This window comes from Aureobasidium melanogenum (genome assembly GCF_000721775.1).
Source record: "Aureobasidium melanogenum CBS 110374 unplaced genomic scaffold scaffold_7, whole genome shotgun sequence".
Lineage (NCBI taxonomy): Eukaryota > Fungi > Ascomycota > Dothideomycetes > Dothideales > Saccotheciaceae > Aureobasidium > Aureobasidium melanogenum.
This window is the reverse complement of record NW_024470059.1, coordinates 193,711-212,943: the sequence shown is the minus strand read 5'-3', so window position 1 is coordinate 212,943 and position 19,233 is coordinate 193,711. Positions and strand designations below refer to the sequence as shown.

General features: G+C 49.5%; 8 protein-coding genes across 8 annotated transcripts; 3 read left to right on the top strand and 5 right to left on the bottom strand.

Moving 5' to 3' along the window:
- Nucleotides 1-508: 508 nt before the first annotated feature.
- On the top strand, nucleotides 509-4,417 carry M437DRAFT_46189 (leucine rich repeat protein; the record flags this gene model as incomplete). The annotated part of the gene is made up of 2 exons (XM_041021224.1): nucleotides 509-3,621; nucleotides 3,799-4,417. The coding sequence occupies 2 exons, from the start codon at nucleotides 509-511 to the stop codon at nucleotides 4,415-4,417; spliced, it is 3,732 nt and encodes a 1,243-aa protein (XP_040880793.1).
- Nucleotides 4,418-5,922: 1,505 nt separating this feature from the next.
- On the bottom strand, nucleotides 5,923-6,924 carry M437DRAFT_45581 (cinnamyl-alcohol dehydrogenase; the record flags this gene model as incomplete). The annotated part of the gene is made up of 1 exon (XM_041021112.1): nucleotides 5,923-6,924. The coding sequence occupies one exon, from the start codon at nucleotides 6,922-6,924 to the stop codon at nucleotides 5,923-5,925; it is 1,002 nt and encodes a 333-aa protein (XP_040880792.1).
- Nucleotides 6,925-7,519: 595 nt separating this feature from the next.
- On the bottom strand, nucleotides 7,520-9,747 carry M437DRAFT_45747 (putative AMP-binding enzyme; the record flags this gene model as incomplete). The annotated part of the gene is made up of 3 exons (XM_041021136.1): nucleotides 7,520-7,903; nucleotides 7,984-8,308; nucleotides 8,366-9,747. 3 exons carry the CDS (start codon nucleotides 9,745-9,747, stop codon nucleotides 7,520-7,522), a joined length of 2,091 nt encoding a protein of 696 aa, XP_040880791.1.
- A 655-nt stretch (nucleotides 9,748-10,402) lies between these two features.
- On the bottom strand, nucleotides 10,403-11,710 carry M437DRAFT_45519 (uncharacterized protein; the record flags this gene model as incomplete). Its single annotated transcript, XM_041021096.1, has 1 exon — nucleotides 10,403-11,710. One exon carries the CDS (start codon nucleotides 11,708-11,710, stop codon nucleotides 10,403-10,405), a length of 1,308 nt encoding a protein of 435 aa, XP_040880790.1.
- Nucleotides 11,711-12,194: 484 nt separating this feature from the next.
- Nucleotides 12,195-13,257, top strand: M437DRAFT_65086 (uncharacterized protein; the record flags this gene model as incomplete). The annotated part of the gene is made up of 3 exons (XM_041024545.1): nucleotides 12,195-13,009; nucleotides 13,071-13,105; nucleotides 13,163-13,257. The coding sequence occupies 3 exons, from the start codon at nucleotides 12,195-12,197 to the stop codon at nucleotides 13,255-13,257; spliced, it is 945 nt and encodes a 314-aa protein (XP_040880789.1).
- Nucleotides 13,258-14,549: 1,292 nt separating this feature from the next.
- Nucleotides 14,550-16,309, bottom strand: M437DRAFT_46145 (putative eukaryotic translation initiation factor 3, gamma subunit; the record flags this gene model as incomplete). Its single annotated transcript, XM_041021217.1, has 2 exons — nucleotides 14,550-16,164; nucleotides 16,224-16,309. The coding sequence occupies 2 exons, from the start codon at nucleotides 16,307-16,309 to the stop codon at nucleotides 14,550-14,552; spliced, it is 1,701 nt and encodes a 566-aa protein (XP_040880788.1).
- A 254-nt stretch (nucleotides 16,310-16,563) lies between these two features.
- On the top strand, nucleotides 16,564-17,804 carry M437DRAFT_45521 (activator 1 subunit 3; the record flags this gene model as incomplete). Its single annotated transcript, XM_041021097.1, has 2 exons — nucleotides 16,564-16,700; nucleotides 16,751-17,804. 2 exons carry the CDS (start codon nucleotides 16,564-16,566, stop codon nucleotides 17,802-17,804), a joined length of 1,191 nt encoding a protein of 396 aa, XP_040880787.1.
- Nucleotides 17,805-18,327: 523 nt separating this feature from the next.
- M437DRAFT_83480 (trafficking protein particle complex 1) lies at nucleotides 18,328-18,997 on the bottom strand (the record flags this gene model as incomplete). The annotated part of the gene is made up of 4 exons (XM_041027943.1): nucleotides 18,328-18,351; nucleotides 18,406-18,640; nucleotides 18,697-18,910; nucleotides 18,961-18,997. The coding sequence occupies 4 exons, from the start codon at nucleotides 18,995-18,997 to the stop codon at nucleotides 18,328-18,330; spliced, it is 510 nt and encodes a 169-aa protein (XP_040880786.1).
- Nucleotides 18,998-19,233: the final 236 nt, after the last annotated feature.

Genomic DNA, 19,233 nt, shown 5'->3' with positions numbered 1-19,233 from the left:
TTTATCCCATCTAACTCACACAAGGGCTTCTCAAACTAGATTTCGATCAGCTGCCCTACTGTCGAAACGCGCACGTCGCATAGCCAAGCAGCTACCGGCTTGTAGCAATTCCGGTGCGTCAACGCCCGCCTCTGACGGAGGCGCAAATCGAGCGATTGTTGATCGTCTTGGAAGTTGGGGCTGGTTTTAGAACATTCAGAGTTCAATTCGTGCCGGCTCGCGAGGAACCATCTTTTGCGCCGCTCGTCTTTTCTCTCAACTTCACATCACTCTCTCTACCAGTAGCAAAGACCACTCTACGTCGACATGCTGCCATCGCTCTCCTTCTGACGTCCATCGCCAATTCCTCATCTTGCTGTCGGATCATCTAATTTCCCTCTCCTTCTGATCTCCCGCCGCCATGATCTTCGGACTTAAGCCAGCTATGCCCCAGTAGTACCACGCCTGACCTGATCCCTCCACGACATCTTCTTTGTAATCTCTCCTTCTCCTTCGAGCGCCGTCCGTCATGCCCCGTTCCAGTAGTCGGGAGCACGCCGGCCGGAGGCGCAGTATTTTCGGCATTCCCTCTTTTACCCAGATTCATCCTACCACCACGCGCGACTCTCCGGACAAGCTGAACAAGGACTCCTCCAAGACTTTGAAGAAGCGTCGCGGCCCCACTCTTGTCACCAATCTTGAATCCTCACCAGAGCTGGTCCACGATGAGGATCCTTCGCCTATCTCAGCAGGCACCTTACCTTCTCCCAAACCAGTCACACGTCCTTCCCTGAGTACTCGTAGCGGCGGCCGCCCTGTTTCGTCTGTCTTTGGCTCATTGCGATCCATGCGTTCCATGCATGAAGACGACACTCCTTTGACTACCACCTCAAGCCGAACTCCATCCATCAACTGGGCCGATTTTGATACCAACAATTGCCGGAAAGGACGCGTGCTACACCATGGCGAAGTGCAGACCAGTAGTAGCATGTTTCGTAAGAAGAAAGAGTACCTGGTCTTGACAGACACCCATATCTTGCGCTATAAGAATCAGTCAAAAGCTGCCGAAACCATCGGCAGTGTCCCTCCTCCATTTGGCAGAAGTCCGACAATCCGTCATAGCTCAACCAATTCCATTGGCTCTTCTCAGGATCTACAATCTCTACATTCGGATTCTTCAGGCGACAAGGAAGGCAGGGTCACGCTCCGTCATGTTGTCGCTGTTCACAGGCTCGATGATGGTCGCCCTTACTTTGCCATTGAGGTTTGCTACCTCGACGAGGAAGGATCACAGGCTTCAGCCATGGTAATGCAGTTTGGAGATTCTGAGGATCGTGATTTGTGGTTGCGCTCAATCCGTCAGGCCGCTAACCAGGCCCGACTACAAGATGTTAATCCTATCTCTGTCGTCAACTCGAAAAATGCCGCAAGGGCTGTTGAGCGTGAGAATGATTACGATCCTGCCAACTATGCCATTTACAAGGTCATACAGCGCCAATTCTCAAAATCGCGATCCTCCACCGACGACTTGTCGAAAATTGCATCTACAGTTTGCTTCTTGGCCATAGGTATCCACAAGGTCCATGTGATACCTCTAGTAAAGACTACCAGTCGCGTTTCATCTCCTTCTCTGTCAGCAAGCAACGTCCCCACATCGTATGGTATCCTCAACTTGACGGCGATTCGAGTGAGTCAATCAGATGATCATTTCGAGCTCACATTTCGACAACCTCTTAAACGACCAAAGACGCTATATCTGGCTTCCCTGGCTTCTCACGATATTGCTCTTCGTCTTCACCATGTCGAAAACGTCCTTCGTCCGGAGTGTGCTTCTCGAATGTTCAAATTTAGCGTCCCACAGGAAATTGACGATCAGCTTCCTCCTACAGTGGACTCAGATACGGAAGATCATTGCTGCTTCGAACGTACGCTCACGGCATACTGCATTGCTTACGATGTCAACCCATCGAATATCTGCTATACCATTGACTACTCGTGCGAGGATGCGCCCCGCTTCCAACTACTGCCATTAGCAGATGCACGTCGACAGAATTATTGTGCAGCCGAGTTGCTAGCTGTCATGCGGGCCTTGCGATACAACGAATCTTTCAACTCGCTCTCATTTGCTGATGTTCAACTTGATGTACTTAATGGACTTCACGACACTTACGGCTCCGAGCATGTCTGCACTCGAACGAAACGAGGAACTCCTATCCGTCTGACCACAGAAGAGCTTACTCAATCTTGTCTTTTGGTTCAGGAAGTTCGTGCGTTGGCTGCGACGAACAAGAAGCTTCGAAGAATGGACTTCTCTCGATGCATTATCGCAAAACCTCCAGATTACACTGACGACTCGGAGGCTAGAGTCAAGGATATCGGATGCGGTGTGGTCGAAGCCCTTTCACCACTTTGTAAGCATCAAATTACAAATGTGGACTGGATCGCACTGAATGGTATTCACCTCAGTGAGACTGATCTTGATTACCTAGTTGGTGCAGCTAGTGACAAAGCCTGTCACTTCCGCGCCATTGAGTTGAGCAGATGTTCCTTGACTGACCGTACACTGAGTTTGATTCTGGACTCTCTTCGCGCCCAAGACAACACTCTGGAAGCCTTGGATATCTCTGGAAACCTTGCAAGACTCGCACCAGCCGTATTCGATGGACAAATTAGTGTGTTTGGATTTATCCGCAAGCTCAATCTTTCTTTTGCATCTCGAACTTCAGGAGCCGAACCTTTATTCAATGCTGAGACTCTTCTTACCTGGCGTCTGGAAGAGCTTAGGCTGACCGGCACATCTCTAAATGAGAACACGATCCAGGCTCTCGCAACATATCTCAAGCATCCACAGTCTGACACCCTTCGTGAGTTGTACCTAGACTCTGCATACATGTCCGGTAGTGACATTGCAACCATCATGCGCGCCACTAAGCGAGGATCGATTGAGCCTCGTTCCCTCCATCTTGACATAAGTCACAACAACATCACAAAGGATCACGATCACCTATGTAAGGCGATCTCGGACGATTCGACGCCTACTCACATCACCCTTCGTGCCATCGAGTATCGCGAAGAGTCTGTGTTCCGACATCTCATCAATGCAGTGAAAAAGAATGAGAGCATCAGATATCTCGACATCTCAAGGACGACATTACCCAGTGATGCTAACGACGAAACAAGTCGTGCACTAGAGTCACTCTTTGCGGAAAACTGTACGCTCGAAGAATTAGACATCTCAGGAGAGGATTCGCGACTAGAAACTTCACGATTCGGCGTTGGGCTCAACCAGGCATTGAATGGTCTTCGCCACAATACAGGCTTACATGTCCTTCGAGTTCAGTATCAGAGACTAGGCTTGCCTGGTGCTAGTATGCTAGCAGAAGTTCTGAAGGTAAACAGCACGTTACGAGAACTGCACTGCGAGCATAACGATATCCCTCTTTCCGCTTTCACCGACATGATCAACGCATTGGGCAAGAACACGACACTGGTCTATATGCCTTACATGGATGAAAGCCGTTTAGCAGCTCTGAAGCAGACGGAGACACAGGTCAAACAGATACGTGATGAAGTACCTGCTTCGACATCACCTCTCAAACCTGCTGTATCTGCTCCTCTTTCCAAGCCACTGCCCTCGTCTTCGTCCTCGTCAGCCTTGCGTAAGGGCCTTGCGAGCATGAAGAGGACGGTCAATCGCAGCACTACACCAGCACCTCCGTCCTTCCCATCATTATCATCCTCACCACGGCATACCACAACTCCACTCGTATCGTCACGTCCGTTCTCGCCATCAAAGACCAAGGTCAACAACATTGCCAGCTCACCTATCTCCGCACCATCTGTCTCGCTTACCGACCAGGACATTCAGGCCGCCTTACGCTTGGTAACGGAGTCTTGGGATCGTCAACAATACCGACTACAACAATATCTCGAAAGAAATTGCTGCATTTTGCATGGCGTACCTACATCCATGGAGATTGAAGAAGAGGCGTTTGAACGTGCAACCAGCGTTGGTACCTTGTCTCAGCTGATTGAGAAGGTCAAGCTGGATTCCACACCTACCGCAGAAAAAGAGCTAGACTTTGGAGATGGATACGGATTAAACGAGGTCAGCGTCGTTGGAAGTGAAGACGACGAGCAACCCCAAGCAGGACTGAGACTTTCCCTTCCACCACGATTGCAATTACGCCATGATGTTGAAGAAGACGAACAACCATCTGTCAGCTTCAAACAATTCCTGCTTGGTCACCACGATATGAGTAGTCCAGAGGACACAGTCGACGGCGTGAGTTCCTCAGGCGCAGCCACTGAAGGCGAAGACAGCGAATTGCCCAGCCCAGTACTCGAGATGGGAAAACCCGTCCTCAAAGGATTGGCTGGTCTAGGCATCAACCAAGGAGACCTCAAAACACCTACTCAGAAGAGTTTCTTCGATTAAAGTCCTTCTCACTCTCATTTTCTCTTTCTTTGTTTATTATGTTGTTGAGGAGTTTTGGGCACGATGTGTTGAGGTTTCTTGTGTATACCCATGATGGAAACAGGAACAATGGCAAACAGGAAAGGAGCATTGTTGAAAGGAGGTTGGTGCATACTCCAGGCGAGAGAGGCTGGCCAGCCATCATATTTGCTGTGTGTATAATGTCAAATGAGAATCCAGATGAATTAATTAACAACATATTCTGAAAACTCGACAGTCCGACAAACATCTTCCTCCGCGGGGAACTTTTCACTTTCTTTGTGAAATTGGGTAACCGACTCACTTCTTATCCAAGCTGATCGCAACAACCTCCCACTGGTATCTCTTTTCAAAATTCGCTAAGCACAACCTCCATAAAGCCAAGTCTACAATCCGCCAAGATTTACACGCACCCAGCATTTCCCCCTTACTCTTTGCATCAAATCTAGCACAGTCTGACCTATCCTTTGCGTTTTTGCCTCTAACCTTAGAATCTGCTCGACGATGCGCCTCACCTCGTAGTATCTGGATTATATTCATACAAAGCACAAACTAGCACATTCTGGCGCTCTGGCCGAGTGGTTAAGGCGTTTGACTCGAATGATTGCTTTCTAGCAACCAGTTATACCAATATCAAATCCTTTCGGGGGCGTGTGTTCGAATCACACGGGCGTCGGTATCTTTTTGTTTCTTGCACTATCTCGATGGTATAAGCGCAGAGAGGGTGTTTGTTTTGGTCCTAGAGGTGGTGGGTACGTGGTGGTGGTGGTGGTGGTGGTGGAGAATTTTGGCGGGTGGAAAGTTGAGGATTTGTGAAGATTCGTGAAAAGTCTTGGCGGAATTGTGGAAGGCTTTGTACAAGCTTTATGCAGATTTGTGAAGGGCTAATATATTTGTGCTGGTGTGTTAGAAAAAGACAAGAAATGATCTAAGAGCCATTGGAGATTAAACAGAGGGAAGCAGTGTCAAATAGGTCAAAAACTAGTCGAAAGAATTCGGACTATCGACTCGTCAATGGAAGGGTTCGATCCCCGTGCTTCTAGTCTGTAGAAGATGGACAAGGGCCATCAAGATTATGCTTGCTGCGACAACAAGAGGGTAGAGCTGCAACTCAGCATACACTAATCAGGGTAGGGAAGAAGAGGCAAAGATTCGGCTATCAAACAACGAAATGGCAGAGCGTCAACAAGGCACCGCAGAACCTATATTCCGATCCAGGTGTTCTCGAAACTTTTGTTCTGATCCCAGACTCTACAGTTTTCCACTGCGATTCCGCGTCGATGTGTGGTAAGTTTGTGAATGGTAGCGTTGCATCTAATCCACGTTGACCAGTTACAAGAGTAGGGTCAGATCACACCCGTAGCAAGAGCTTTGGCAAGGACAAAAAGTCTCTTTACATGTGCCAGGAAGCAAAAACACTCTATACACTTTTCCATTTGTTTAGCAGTCGCTATTGGTTCCAACTCAGGACATCATCTTCACAGAACTCAAGCTTTCTCCTCACCAGACAGCTCAAGATACTGATTAGCTACATCGACCACAATATCCTCATAAGTTTTGAACTTGATGCCGAGATCGATTTCAGTCTTATGTGCATTCCAGTTGACTGGAACAGTAGATTGACGACCTTGGGTAAAGACCCCTTCTTTCACAGACTTGCGGAAATGCTTCTCGATGATCTTCCAGGCATCGTCGAAGACATGTGGTTGAGTGACACCGAGGTTATAAGGCACACCGGCCTTCAAAGCCAGCATATGAACCTTGGCAACATCAAAAACATGAGCAACGCCAGAAGGCAAAGCAGAGTCAGCAAATCCTCCAGTAAAGATGGGTAAGAGAACTTTATTGGTGCCAGCGGTAAGATCCTCGACGTTGAGGGCTTTGTCATCAGGACCAAAGACAAAGCCTGGGAAAACATTGACAATGTCAAAAGAGGGCTTGTGGGTCTTGACAAACCTGTCAATTGCATTTAGTGCATTGATCTTGCCGCCTATGTATGCTGGAAGCATTGACTCAAATGGACCTTGCAGATCTGGCTGTCTAGTCTCGGGAGTGATTTCCTTCGCAGGGCCTGGAGGAAAAGGCATATTGCCAAACACCGATGATGTGATGACCAGCTTCTTCACCGAAGGCGTCTGAAGCGCAGCACTGAGCATATTCTCAGTCCCCTTGACCGTAGGTTCGTAAATCCCAGTTTGTGGATCAAGCAAGGGCGAAGGAAGTGGAGATGCGAGATGAATGATGTAAGTCACATCCTTGGTGGCCTGGTCATAAGCTCCCGGAAGAGAGAGATCTGGCACTTCTACGAAAGACAATCTGCTTCCAGGAGCCAAGGCGCTGAGTTTGGGATGAGTGCGAATGAAGGAGGATTGTGCGGCTGAACGAACAGCTGCACGAACAGTGTAACCCTGTTCAAGAGCATCCAAGAGGACTCGGAAACCGATAAAACCAGTAACGCCAGTGATGAGGATAAGGGGAGAGTCTACCATCGTGCAGTTGGGAGAAGAACCGACTACCTGAAGAGAGTTTGGACGGTCAGAAAGAGACGGATACTGCAAGTCTCGATGTCGAGAAGTGCGATGCTATATAGAGCTTGGTAGTCACGGATTCCGGGAGCAGGGATGAAAATCCAGCGTCCAGAGGGCTTTCACCATTCGGGACCGCTTCATTCGTCGGGACCGCTCATCGGAATGTTGTCCGTCTGGGTTTCCTGCGCTTCTAACCAACCAGGAGACCTCGCAGTGCAGGAAACCAGCCAAGGAATGCTCGGATCGTATGGCGGGTGACGGAGTTCGCTCAGCGGGACCGATGGCCGCTTTCCGAGCAGTTAAAGGGCGCTAAGGCTTGACCTTCTCTGGTGGTATACGTTGAGGCAGCGACATCTAGATCAAACACTCTTGTTGAAGTAAGAGACGGGACGCTTTGGCACATCGCTTATGCTTACGTGGCACTGGAAGAAGGATGGTGTACTCGCCATTTGTACCACTTAGACCTATGGTCGTATATTTTATGCACCTGGTAAAGTGATGCTTTCCGATGTCAAAGAACAACTTCGTTCTACGAAACTATCCTTTCAGACGGTCTTTAGTCCTTGGCATCCGCATAGACCTTCTGTATAGCCTTGTCAAACCGCTCAATCAAGGCTTTGCGATTCAGCTTCTGAGCATTGGTGACAAGTCCAGTCTGCGGTGTCCATTCCTCTTCGCTGAGCACCACACCTTGGATCAATTCGATGCCTTGTAGCCCATGCTGCTTTCCTACGCTCTGTAGCGTCTTGCAGACAGCCGACTGCACTTTGAGCCTGTCGCAGAGTTTTGTGTAGTCATCGTCTGGTTCACAGATTTCTTTGGCTAGTTTGCAGAGCACGGTCGGTACGGGGTTGACGATTGCGATGGGCTTTGCATGTAAGGGCGAGGCATATACACATAGGTTTGCCACCACCGGTGCAGACCGATAGAGCGATTCGAGCTGAGTTAAGATTCAGTCAACAAAGAACGCTAAAGAATATGTCGAGCAGAAACCACAGATTCACAGAAGGATGCACGAACCTTTTCCAAAGCGATGTACTCTCCATTCAAAGTCTTGACGAGATTCTTCTTGCGATCAATGAGGCCGAGATTCCCATCGGTGTCGAACTCTCCAATGTCTCCTGTCTTGAACCAGCCATCGTGGAAAGCTTTGGCGTCTTCCTCAGGGTTGTCAAGATAGCCTTCGGTGATCGCAGCGCCTCGGATCCAGATCTCTCCCTGGGCTGGTTGATGTGAGGTCAGATAATCCAGTTCTGGCACGTCAACCAGCTTGATTTCGATGGAAGCTGGTATAGGTCCGACCTTGCTCGATGTCCAGGCCATCGGATCGTTGAGGGCGCCCATCCTGAAGATGTTAGCTCGCGCTTCGAAGATCTTTGTTGATATACGAAGAGGCACTCACCCAACAGTTTCAGTCAAGCCGTAACCACTCAGCATAGGACATATGACAAAGGAGATGAAGCGTAGGGTTGATTCTGCAATCGGCCCACCACCATTCATCACAACCCTGAGGTTCCCACCAGTCGCTTGCTTGACCTTGTTGAAGACCAGGGCATCTAGCAACTCCACGCCCGGCAAGCCCCAGTACAGTAGGTTCTCCTTCGCAGACAAGGCGCCCCAGAAAAGCTTCCTCTGCAGCCAGCCGGCGGAATTCACCTTTGTCAAAATGCCCTTCCTGACTGACTCCCACACAGCCGGTACGCCAACCATGATAGAAGGTTTGAAAGCGACTATATCTCCTACACAATTGCGTACTGACGAGTCACCCAGAGTACGAGGGCTGCCGTAACCCATGACGGCACCCCAATACAATGCTGCGTTCTCGTACACAAACTCAATGATGTGCGCAAGGGGCAGGTATGCAAGGAGGCGCTCTCCTGGTGTTATGATGGACCCGACGATGGGCTGGATACCAGCGATACCAGCAACGATATTTTTGTGCTTCAGTAAGACTCCTTTCGGAGAGCCTGTGCTTCCTGATGTGTACATGATACAAGCAAGATCATTCGCAGTGGGAGGCACAGGATCTGTTGCGAGCTTGGAACCTGCTTCGAAAAATTCATCGAAGGACAACAGGCGAACATTCGGGTGAGCCTTGTTAAGCTCGCTCACATGGTTCTGATTGATGGATTGCGGCGCAACATCATTGTAGATGATCGCACGGATATGTGGAACCTGGTCGAGGACTTTAGTGATGCGTGGCAGCAGTGCTGGGTCAAGGAATATGGCGCGAGCGTTTGTTTGTTTCAAAGAATGAGAAAGCCCCTCTTCACCAAGGGTATCATAAGCCGTAACAATGGTTATGGACTGTGAGATAGCTCCATGAGCGACAGTGAACCAGAATGCAGAGGTCGCGGCATAGATTTCGATTCGGTCGTTTCGACTCAGGCCAAGGCTTCGCATTGCCATACCGGTAAGAAGTGTGCGCTGCTCGAATTCAACATACGAGAGGTATGAGTAGTCAGAAAGCTCGTAGTATGTCCATTGCTTCTCGATGAGCTTTCCTTCTCTATCTCTGGTTTGCTTGGTTTCTGTGTGCATGTCAAGCACTCTCCGCGAGCCCATGGCATGTGCATGGCCATGTTTCTTTGCAGCTTGCCTGAGGATGTCGAAGACGGTCTGCACTTCCGGCTCAGGCCTTTCGTGAAGACGTTCCTTGGCCAGAGGATGACGACGGGGAATGGTTTCGCCGTCTACCATTGCGACACCTTCGACCCCTACCGTATACGGTCCACTTTTGATGATTCGCGGTTGCAACGACGGGAGCTTAGATTTTGACGCCATCGCGATATAGAATATAAGCTGTAGACAGAAGACAAGCCACAGGCGAAGAAGTAGAGAATGACTACATGATGTCCAGATACTCTGTATTTGAGACAAGGAATGCAACCAGGACATGCATGATGACAGCAAAACGCCGAAGAAGGATCGAGCAGGCAACCACTTGACACAACAAAGCCATCATGAAGAGAGCTGACTGTGTAGCGGACGGCATCTCGGTCGGAAATCCTTCATCGGGACCGAGGTGGCGTAGCAGTCAGCAAGCTCAATGTCCGAACCATCCAACTTGTTTATCATCAAAAGCGGATTTGATGCTAATAAGCGAAATCCTCTGCTTCCCGTTGGACGAAGTCAATGTTGTATCGACAGAGTGTGTTCGACACGTGACATGGTCGGAAAGGTGATGGCCGAATATCGTAGTGAGATTAGAGGTTCAAGCGATCGACACCCAGGAAAAGGTAGGAAAAGAAGCACAAACAAACTGTGCGAGAATATGTAGAAGAAAGTGGTATAGAAGAAGTCCCAATCCAGGACGTCGAAAAGCAAACCCAACCAAAGCAAAAGAGGAAAAGGCCAGGGTATCATTTTTGTTGTCCTTTCGTAACCAGCCGCCAAAAAAAACTCCTGCCAGAAAAACCAAACCCTCAGCTCGAGTGTGTCATCTACGAGCATCCTCCCAATCGTCATTATCATCATTAAAATCAGTATCATCGGATTCGACTTCAAACTTGGTGCCTAGAGCAGCTTGACCTTGTCGAATCAAATCTTGGATCTGACGGTCGAGTTTGCGCATACTTTTGTCGGTATCGCGGTCTTGTCTTTCTATGCGGTGGAGGAAGCGTTGGGCATCAGGACTTAGGTTTTCTCCGTTTGCGCTGGCGATGCTGGAGCGGCGGTCGGCACCGAAACTTGTGCGGATGGGTGTGGTGACGGGTGAGCGATGCACAGCGAAGGCAGGACGCAAAGGGGCAGTAGATCGAGTGGAAGCTGTGGAAGCCGTGGATGCTGTTGTGGTGGAACGGTCTGCAAATGCCTGGCTGAAGACATCGAGACGGGATTGTTGTGCTTGTGGAGAGCCAGTGTAGGAGGTTTGGCGCGAGGGGGCGCGACGGGTCACTGAGCTGAGGGCACGACGACTGCTTGCTCTCGTGGCGCCGAGATGTGTGGGGTTGTCTCTAGATGTACTGCGGTTGGATGGACGAGGTGCTTCTGGATTTGAGTCGACCATGACCCAGCCAGATTCCGTTTGTTGTCGCTTGAATGAACGTTCAGGAGTGTTGTCCTGTTCAAAGTCGCCAAAGAAGTCATGTGTTGGATACTGTCCAGGCAGTGGTGTGGGCAGTTGGGTAGGTTGTGCAAAGTCATAGCCTCGTCCGGAACCAGCATAGAAGCCACCAAAAGCACTCACACGACAAAAGTGCCACACCTTGCCAACGACACCTCCTACCAGTTTCATAGCAAAGCCTCCCCATCCTTTGGTGTCTGAAGAGTCACTAGTGCTCGCCATGCTTGTGTAGCTGACAGTCCTGCCTTTCCCGTTCCTCTCCCTCGCCAAAAGACCAGGTACATGTGCAGTGTCTTGTTCAGGCGATGCGTCTTCAGAATCCCATTTCCAGCGAAAGTCTCTTTCTCCCGTCAGATCGTCGTGTCGTGAAGCAGCTGCGAGTGTAGGTGTGTCGAATTTGTAGTCCAGTGTGTAATGTTCGTTCGCGAGAGGAGCTGGACTCATGGCTTGAGTGGTGTAGCCATGTTTCACACCATAAGCCAGAGGTGCAGAGGTGTTTGCCTTGTGGGAGTTTGCGCGTGACCGCTTTCTTGTCAAGGCGGGTCTGTCCTGTGATGGCGTGGCTGCGAAATTCATACTGTCGAAACCAGGAGTGTTGGGTGGGCGAAAGATATTACTATGCAAACGTTCTGACTGCTGATCCGGGAATGGATAGCTTGAACTTGTCGAATAGACAGTCATGTTGCTGACCTCGAGTCCAAGATGAGGCGATGATAGAGTTACGTCCAGGGACCTTAGAAGCGGGGTTGGCTGCTTTTTTCTTGCTCAATCCCGTCCGTCGTTGTTACACGCGATTGTTGTTACACACGACTGTCGACGTGCATAAACACATGACTGTCGTCAAATTCTAAGCAGTCCGAGTCTTGATGGTCAAGCATGATGATGATGATTGTTGTTGTAATTCATCTCGCTACCTCCGTCATCGTCACCGCTTTGAAACGCCTAGACCTCACGTTGGCCTGCCAACTGTGCCGTTTATCTTTATCGCTACCAAGCTTGCGGATACTCCCGCTCCTTGACATCTCTCCATCCATCACGGCGCGCCAAAGATCAGACCATACCAATAGACGGACTACGCTCTCCTTGACTGGCCAACCTTTCGACGGCTTGACGAGTTCTCTCATGAGCATCGGCCAATCTCTGACCTGGTGATGCTCATGTCAACATGGCTCTCCGATGGACCTCAATGATTGCCTTTCGATCAAAAGGCTTGACCCAAAGCGGTGTTAGAGTACCAAGCTCCTATTTGACAGCCCTCATTCGAACCTTCGCGTCTACAAGCTGCTATGCCGTCGGCCGAAAATCACTATCTGACGAGGAACGCCAAAGAAAATACGAGGAAGTGAAGACACGATGGCGCCTTCGATACCAATCAGACCCTGACTTTCGCGAGAAACAAAAGCAAAGGGTCAAGGACAGAAATGCTAAATTCAAAAACCAAACCCAACTGTCTGAGGAGGATCGCCGAAAGTACGAAGAAAGGAAAGCACGCGCGTATGAGAAATGGCGCTTTAGATACCACTCGGATCCTGAATTTCGCGAGAAACACAAGCAAAGGATGCGAAACATATGCGCTACACCCGAGTACCGCAAGAGATGGAGAGAAAGATACGGCAATGATCCTCAATTTCGTGAGAAGAACCTACGAAGATATAGAGAGAGATACGCCAATGATCCTCAATTCCGTGAACAACAGCGTCGTAAAGCCGCAAAGCAATGGTTGGAGCCCGAATCAGCATTTGAACAAGATCCTGAGGCATATCGACTCAAAAAGCACCAGAACGCCGAGCGTGCCAGGGAAATGTACCGTGAAAGAGTCGAATATCGATGGATAAAGCTCTTGAGGAATCGATTAAGGTTTACACCACGCTATTGCGATGAGGTTGTTTGGGCTTTACATAAACCCGTGCTCTATCCAGCGAAAACAAATCATACTTGTGCCACTTGTGGCCATGCAAGGTACGGTGGTTTGAAGTTATGGTACGTCACGAGATTGAGCACATTGAACTGGAGAAAAGAAGCTGATGGTGATTTGACTCAGGTGGCAACTTAAGAACGAACCCGAAAAACACGACTGTACGCCATGCTTCGCAGCCGATCGAGAAGCATCTACACCAATATATACTCCTCCAGGTTTTGGACCCCTACCCGATCGAGGCCCAGTAGAGCGGCGTCCAGATCACAACAAGAAGGGGGACGAGACAAGCAGCACGGGAGCAGCACCGTGATGTCTGCCTCTCCACGGTGGGCTGGTCATGTATCTCTGCATTCTAATCAACACTCTATCGAGCCAAACCCAAGCCAACGATACCCGTCTTTCTGAGCCCCAACTTGTCTCGCTGGAGAACTTGGCTACCCAGTTGGACACTCGAAAATGTGGAGGTCGTCTATGGGAAGGGTTGTCAACCTTGAACTCATCCAAAAAGCGTGAGGTGCCAGTAACAGAACATTTAATAGGCTTTCCCATCGATTGACCTGGCATGGGCCATCCTGGCCCTATTGGTTGTTTTTGCCTGCGCGTCCTCCCACATGACCCTATGTCAGAAAGAGTTGCTGCCTTCTGATGCAGAAGATCAAATGGTTCGACCTTTTCCTGCACAGGTGGTCGAGTTGATACTCAAACATTCGCGTCTGGCATCACACTTCCACCAAACTCTTGGAGACACGACGACTTTTCATCTACATGTTGTGGAATCAATGATGACAAGTGTCCTCTTCCTTACAAGACCAGTAAGATATTCAAACTTGATCTGTCTGTCTCTGACCACAACAAGATCTTTTCAAAACATTCGGATCCATACATTTGCACTTACTCCTGCTCCGACATGAAGTTGACTCCTTTTCTGTGCGTCCTGCTCGTTTCGAATCGATCGGTAGTTGGTTGTGACTTTTTCCACAAGCACCGCTGCGGGAAAAAGAAAAAACGTTGACCCTGATCACCTCCCTACTATACCCATCCATCCAATCATTCCTCACTTCACATTGCCACCTGTCCTATATCCAAAAGCAAAACGGAAAGACACCAAGACATACAGCAGGTGCAGCAATAACACACTCCCCTCCATCTCCTTTGTCACAAATCCCACCGTAGTGCTAGGTTTTGCCGTTCAGACCGCTTACATATGGCAAAAGGCGGATTTGATGCCCCCAGGTTTCTGGCTGAATTGTGACCGTACGTGCCGATTCTCTGATCAATAAAACAATATAGACTTAAGATGATTGAGATGGTCCAACTCGAGTATTGAAGGGTCTGGTGTGTAATTTCGAAGTCGAAAGGGGGTTGGTTGGTATAGATAGCAACATTTTTAGTCTTGGGATATGCAAAAGAAACCATTCTTTCTTTAGAGGAGGAAACTTGGTTTGGAACAAACCCTGGCACGCCAAAATCCAAGTTCCTGGTTAGAAGTCCTGTGCTACATTGTGAGATCGAAATGTTACTCTTGGAGAATGATGTGATTTTTATACGGACAAGCGCTGTTCGTCCAAGGCTTTTGATGTGACAACGATGTTGATGCCTTGTCTATCCAATCTTCCTCTTCTTGTTGTACTTGCCTCTAGCCTCCACTTTACCATCTACAGGCAATACCTTCCTTGCCGTGAACAGATATCCCTCAGCACCACCTCTCCACGTCATAAGCGGATGCGTACGTCCAGGCAACACCTGCCAAGGTCTAATCCTCGTCGTCTGCAACGTAGGTCCCAGGACCAACCTTGGATCCAGAGGGAAGTCCTCTTCCGGAGGAGTGGTATCATTAGCGATGTGATCCAAGAAAGCAGCTTTACGGTCCTTCGAATACAAGTCCATGATTTCAGTCAAGGGCTCTACGGTAGGGGAGTAAATGGCGATATGTGCAGAGCCACGCAGTAAATGTACTGTGTTCTTGAGGATGGTGGCGGGAGACATGTGGGAAGCGATGATCAAGCCGTCAAAGCCTCCAGCACGGGTTTCGTCTACGATGGCTTTGCAGCGGGCCCAGCGGCGGCGTTTGCGGTAGTAGGCACCGCGTTTTCCGGATTTCATCGTGTCGAGTTCGGATTGGGGAATTATTTCTGGCTCGTCGTAGGTAGGGTCTGCGGTAGGGTCGATGAGTTGGAGCCAGGTGAGGGTTTTGAGGTGGGTGTGGAGGGGGTGGGCGGCGGTTGGATTGTTTGTGTCGTAGGAGAAGTATTTTAGGAGAGAGACGTTTGGTTGGGCGTTTGCGTGGAGGACTGTGATGGTGTTTGTTGAGGAGAGATTGGTGTTGTGCTTGTTTATGGGACGCTTTCGGCCGTTGGCTCGTACTTCTTCTCCTTCTCTTGGTTCTTCGGTGGTTGGTTCGTCCTTTGAGGGATCCTGCATTTCGACATCCGCGTCTTCTTCGGCTGCAGCTGTTTGTTGCGCGCCAGCCTCAGTAGTGGCCTCGTCGTCATCCGATTCTTCGTCCTCTCTGTCTGGAAGGTACAGAAGACCCATCTTCTCGGCCATGGAAGCCACAACCAAACCACCAGTGTCGTCAACGACCAGCCATCTTCCACCACCGAGTTGTGTACCCTCCTCAGTGAGAGTCGGTTCTGCGTCAGGGTGGTAATGTACGTTTGCCCAGCTTCCGACAAGACCTAGTGACTCTTCTCTGAGCTCCATAACTCTTGATGACTCCTTCTCAGCAATCATATACTCGGTCAACATGGAGACATTCATTGGCAGAACGGTGAATCTGCGCAAGTACTTCTTGTGCTTCCTGAGTGTGTACTTGGCCAGGGCAAATGACGTCTTCTCGCTCAGATGGGTATGCGATTTGAGAATTTTCTCAATAATGTCTCTTCCGGAGCCAGTTCCAGCTTTCTTCAATTCTTCAATCTCGTCCATGCTGAGAGCTTGACGAGAAGCATCGTCGACTGTAAGACGGTTGTTCTTGAGCAATACAGAGCCATCATCGGCGACAATATCGAAGGATTCGTCTGCTTTCTCGGTAGGGTTTTCTGAAGGAGGAGCATCTTCGGAGAGGACTTCAGCATTCAGCTCGGAGGCTGGGACGACTCGTAGGCGGGAGGCATCAGTCTCGGATTGTTTGTCGGTAATCTCGTAGGTGAGGTAGTAAGGGCGTCCAATAAGAAGGTTGCAAGGGAAGGAACCAAATTTGCCAATCGAAATCACACTGCAACGCGACGGAGCTTAGTGGATGATGTTAGAGGCGGTGATTGGGGAAGTACGTACCTGTTCGGCACAATCTGGACCAATTTCAGGGTATCTGAAGGCAGACGTAGTAGCACGTATTCGCCGGCATGAACGCGCGAGTGCATGGTGAGGGATAGTGGATTGCGACAAGAATACACCACTTGGCGGACTTTTTCTTTGGACAATCTGGATGCTCGTCCTAGAAATCTGGGGAACTTTTCCGACCTTTCCTGAACGGGATCAAATTGTGACGTGCACGGTCGGCGCGATCTGAACGCGTCCGCTGTACATGCGAAAAGGCAGCTTCACTCGCCGACTAGACAATCATTGCGTCCACACTACAATCTGTTCCAATCCTTTGTCCATCACATCAGCAAACATGTCCGACTACGAAGATGAAATGGACGTTGATGCGCCTGCCGCTCAGTCCTCGATTCAATTCTCTTCCAACTCAAATGAGAAGGGCAAGAGAAGTGCTGCCAACTTGCCCGTCGAGCTGCAAGACACACTACCATGGTAAGCTGCTCCATGCTATCAGACGACGCAATCAACTAAACTGTAATCAGGGTAGAAAAGTACCGACCAAACACCCTCGACGACGTCTCCGGTCATCAGGACATTCTAGCCACAATCAACAAATTCGTCGACGGCAACCGACTCCCCCATCTCCTCCTCTATGGCCCTCCAGGTACCGGAAAGACGTCGACTGTTCTCGCTCTCGCCCGCCGTATCTACGGCAACAAGAACATGCGTCAAATGGTCCTCGAACTCAACGCTTCCGACGATCGTGGTATCGATGTCGTCCGCGAACAGATCAAGACCTTCTCGAGCACAAAACAAATCTTCACCTCCTTTGGTGATAAGTCTGGTGGTGACAACAGCCCGGCCAACTTCAAGCTTATCATTCTTGACGAGGCCGATGCCATGACCTCAACCGCTCAGATGGCTCTGCGCAGAATCATGGAAAAATACACCTCCAACACCCGTTTCTGCATCATCGCCAATTACACCCACAAGCTCTCGCCCGCTCTACTATCACGTTGCACTCGTTTCCGCTTCTCGCCACTCAAGGAGGCCGATATTCGACGTCTGGTAGATATTGTCATCGAGAAGGAAGACGTGAACATCGCCCCCGACGCTACCGATTCGCTTGTCACTTTGTCAAAGGGTGATATGCGTCGTGCGCTCAATGTTTTACAAGCTTGCCACGCTTCGTCAACACCACTACATATACCAGGTCAAGCACCTCCCCAAGGAGCCAAAATCGAGCGCGACCTGATCACAAACGAAACAATCTTCGACTGCATTGCCGCACCACATCCTGCTGATATCGCAACCATCCGCGATACACTACTTTCCAACCCCGATGTCACTTCATGTCTGGCAACGATCAACACTCTGAAGGCAAACAAAGGTCTAGCCTTGGCTGACATTTTGACTGCTCTTGGTGAGGAGCTTGCAAATCTAGAAGTGCCTGCTCACACAAAGGTTAGCTGGTTACAAGGTCTGGCTGAGATTGAGCACAGACTAAGTGGTGGCGGTAGTGAGAACCTACAGACAGGCGGTTTGGTTGGCACGGTCAGAAATGGTTGCGAAATTATGGAAAACAAGAGCAAATGAGCAAAAGTCTGGTCACACGAGGGAAACAATGTCAAGCATGGAGTCATGGAGTTAGATGGGAATCATATCGGACGTGTATAGCCACGTCTCGGCACAGATGGAGGCTGAGTAGGACATTTGCTCTAGCATAACTTCAAATACAGCTTTTGAATGCTCTGCAAGCTTCAGACTCTCGCTCGTGCATAGACTGCGTCGTTCTTTCTCCATCAATCGACAACGCAGTCAGTGCTGCTTTCCTGTATTGTTGACATGCCCACACGCCGACTCTGCACTGATCACCGATCCGAGTCTGGCGGTCGCGTCGAACGAACAGCGACTGAAACGAGAATGTCTCGAAAAAGTCGTGGAGGCTGCGATACTGAAAGCGATCTGTCCGTATAAGTAGTCGGACATAGAGGTGCACCGTCTCGTGAGATTGCGCTACCAGGATTGACGCGCACTGGTTGTGATGCTTATTGGAAGCTCTCGGCTATGAGCCTGTTGCACATCTGGATCCGATCGCTATTGTTGTCCTCATCTATGCTCAGGAAGGAGGGAAGACGGTATTCTGCAGATGGTTTGTAAGCAGAGCACAAGTAGTGGACTCAAAAAGCAGACGTACAATGAAACTTTCCAGTGCACCTTCAAAGAGTTCGTTTGCAACTCCAACGCCACCAGCGTGCTCGACAGGTGAAATGGGATTCTTGACGACATATTCGACGTAGAGATTTGCCCAGATTTGGTATAGCACAGTACGCATGCTCGCTATGCGTGTATCTGTAAGCATGACGAACTTGAGATTCGTCGCCGTCTCGAAGTAATGCAACTTGTACTCTCCAGTTCGATATGACAGAAAACTTGAAAATCGTCAATTCATCAATTCGATGTTTGGTAGGATAACAAAAGGGATTACCTGTCGTCTTCACCGCCTAGTTGTCGCACCATACGACGAAGAGAGAATATGGCACCGAAGATCAACTTTGCATCGTCTTCATTCGATAGAGCTTTCGAGTTGACGCCTGGGACGTCGCCATTGCTAATGGCACTGGCTCCTGATTGACGTTGGGCTGCCTTGAGGGATTGAGATACGGGTCTTTGAGCCCACCGTTTGCTGTATATGCACTCGGCTGAATCGGCATCAGTATGTGTTGATTGATTCAGATTAATGTCTACTCACTGTGCCTGTCGAAGATATAAAAAGAGTATACAGTCATTGTTGCAAGGGTGAAGTGGTGAAAATAGTATCAAGGGATGGTTGGCGGTTCGTTCTAGCCCTCTGGTAGATGATGTGGGGGCCATTGACAGCAAGCTTGGCAGGTGCAAGTTCGTCGAATGAAAGCTTTCCTCGACTGATAAGTTCGGATACTCGGGTCTAGCCTTTACCTTGTTCCTTCTTTTGCGTGCCCTAGCCTACGATTATGTCTTTCTAAAAAAGAATCCAGCAGCAATG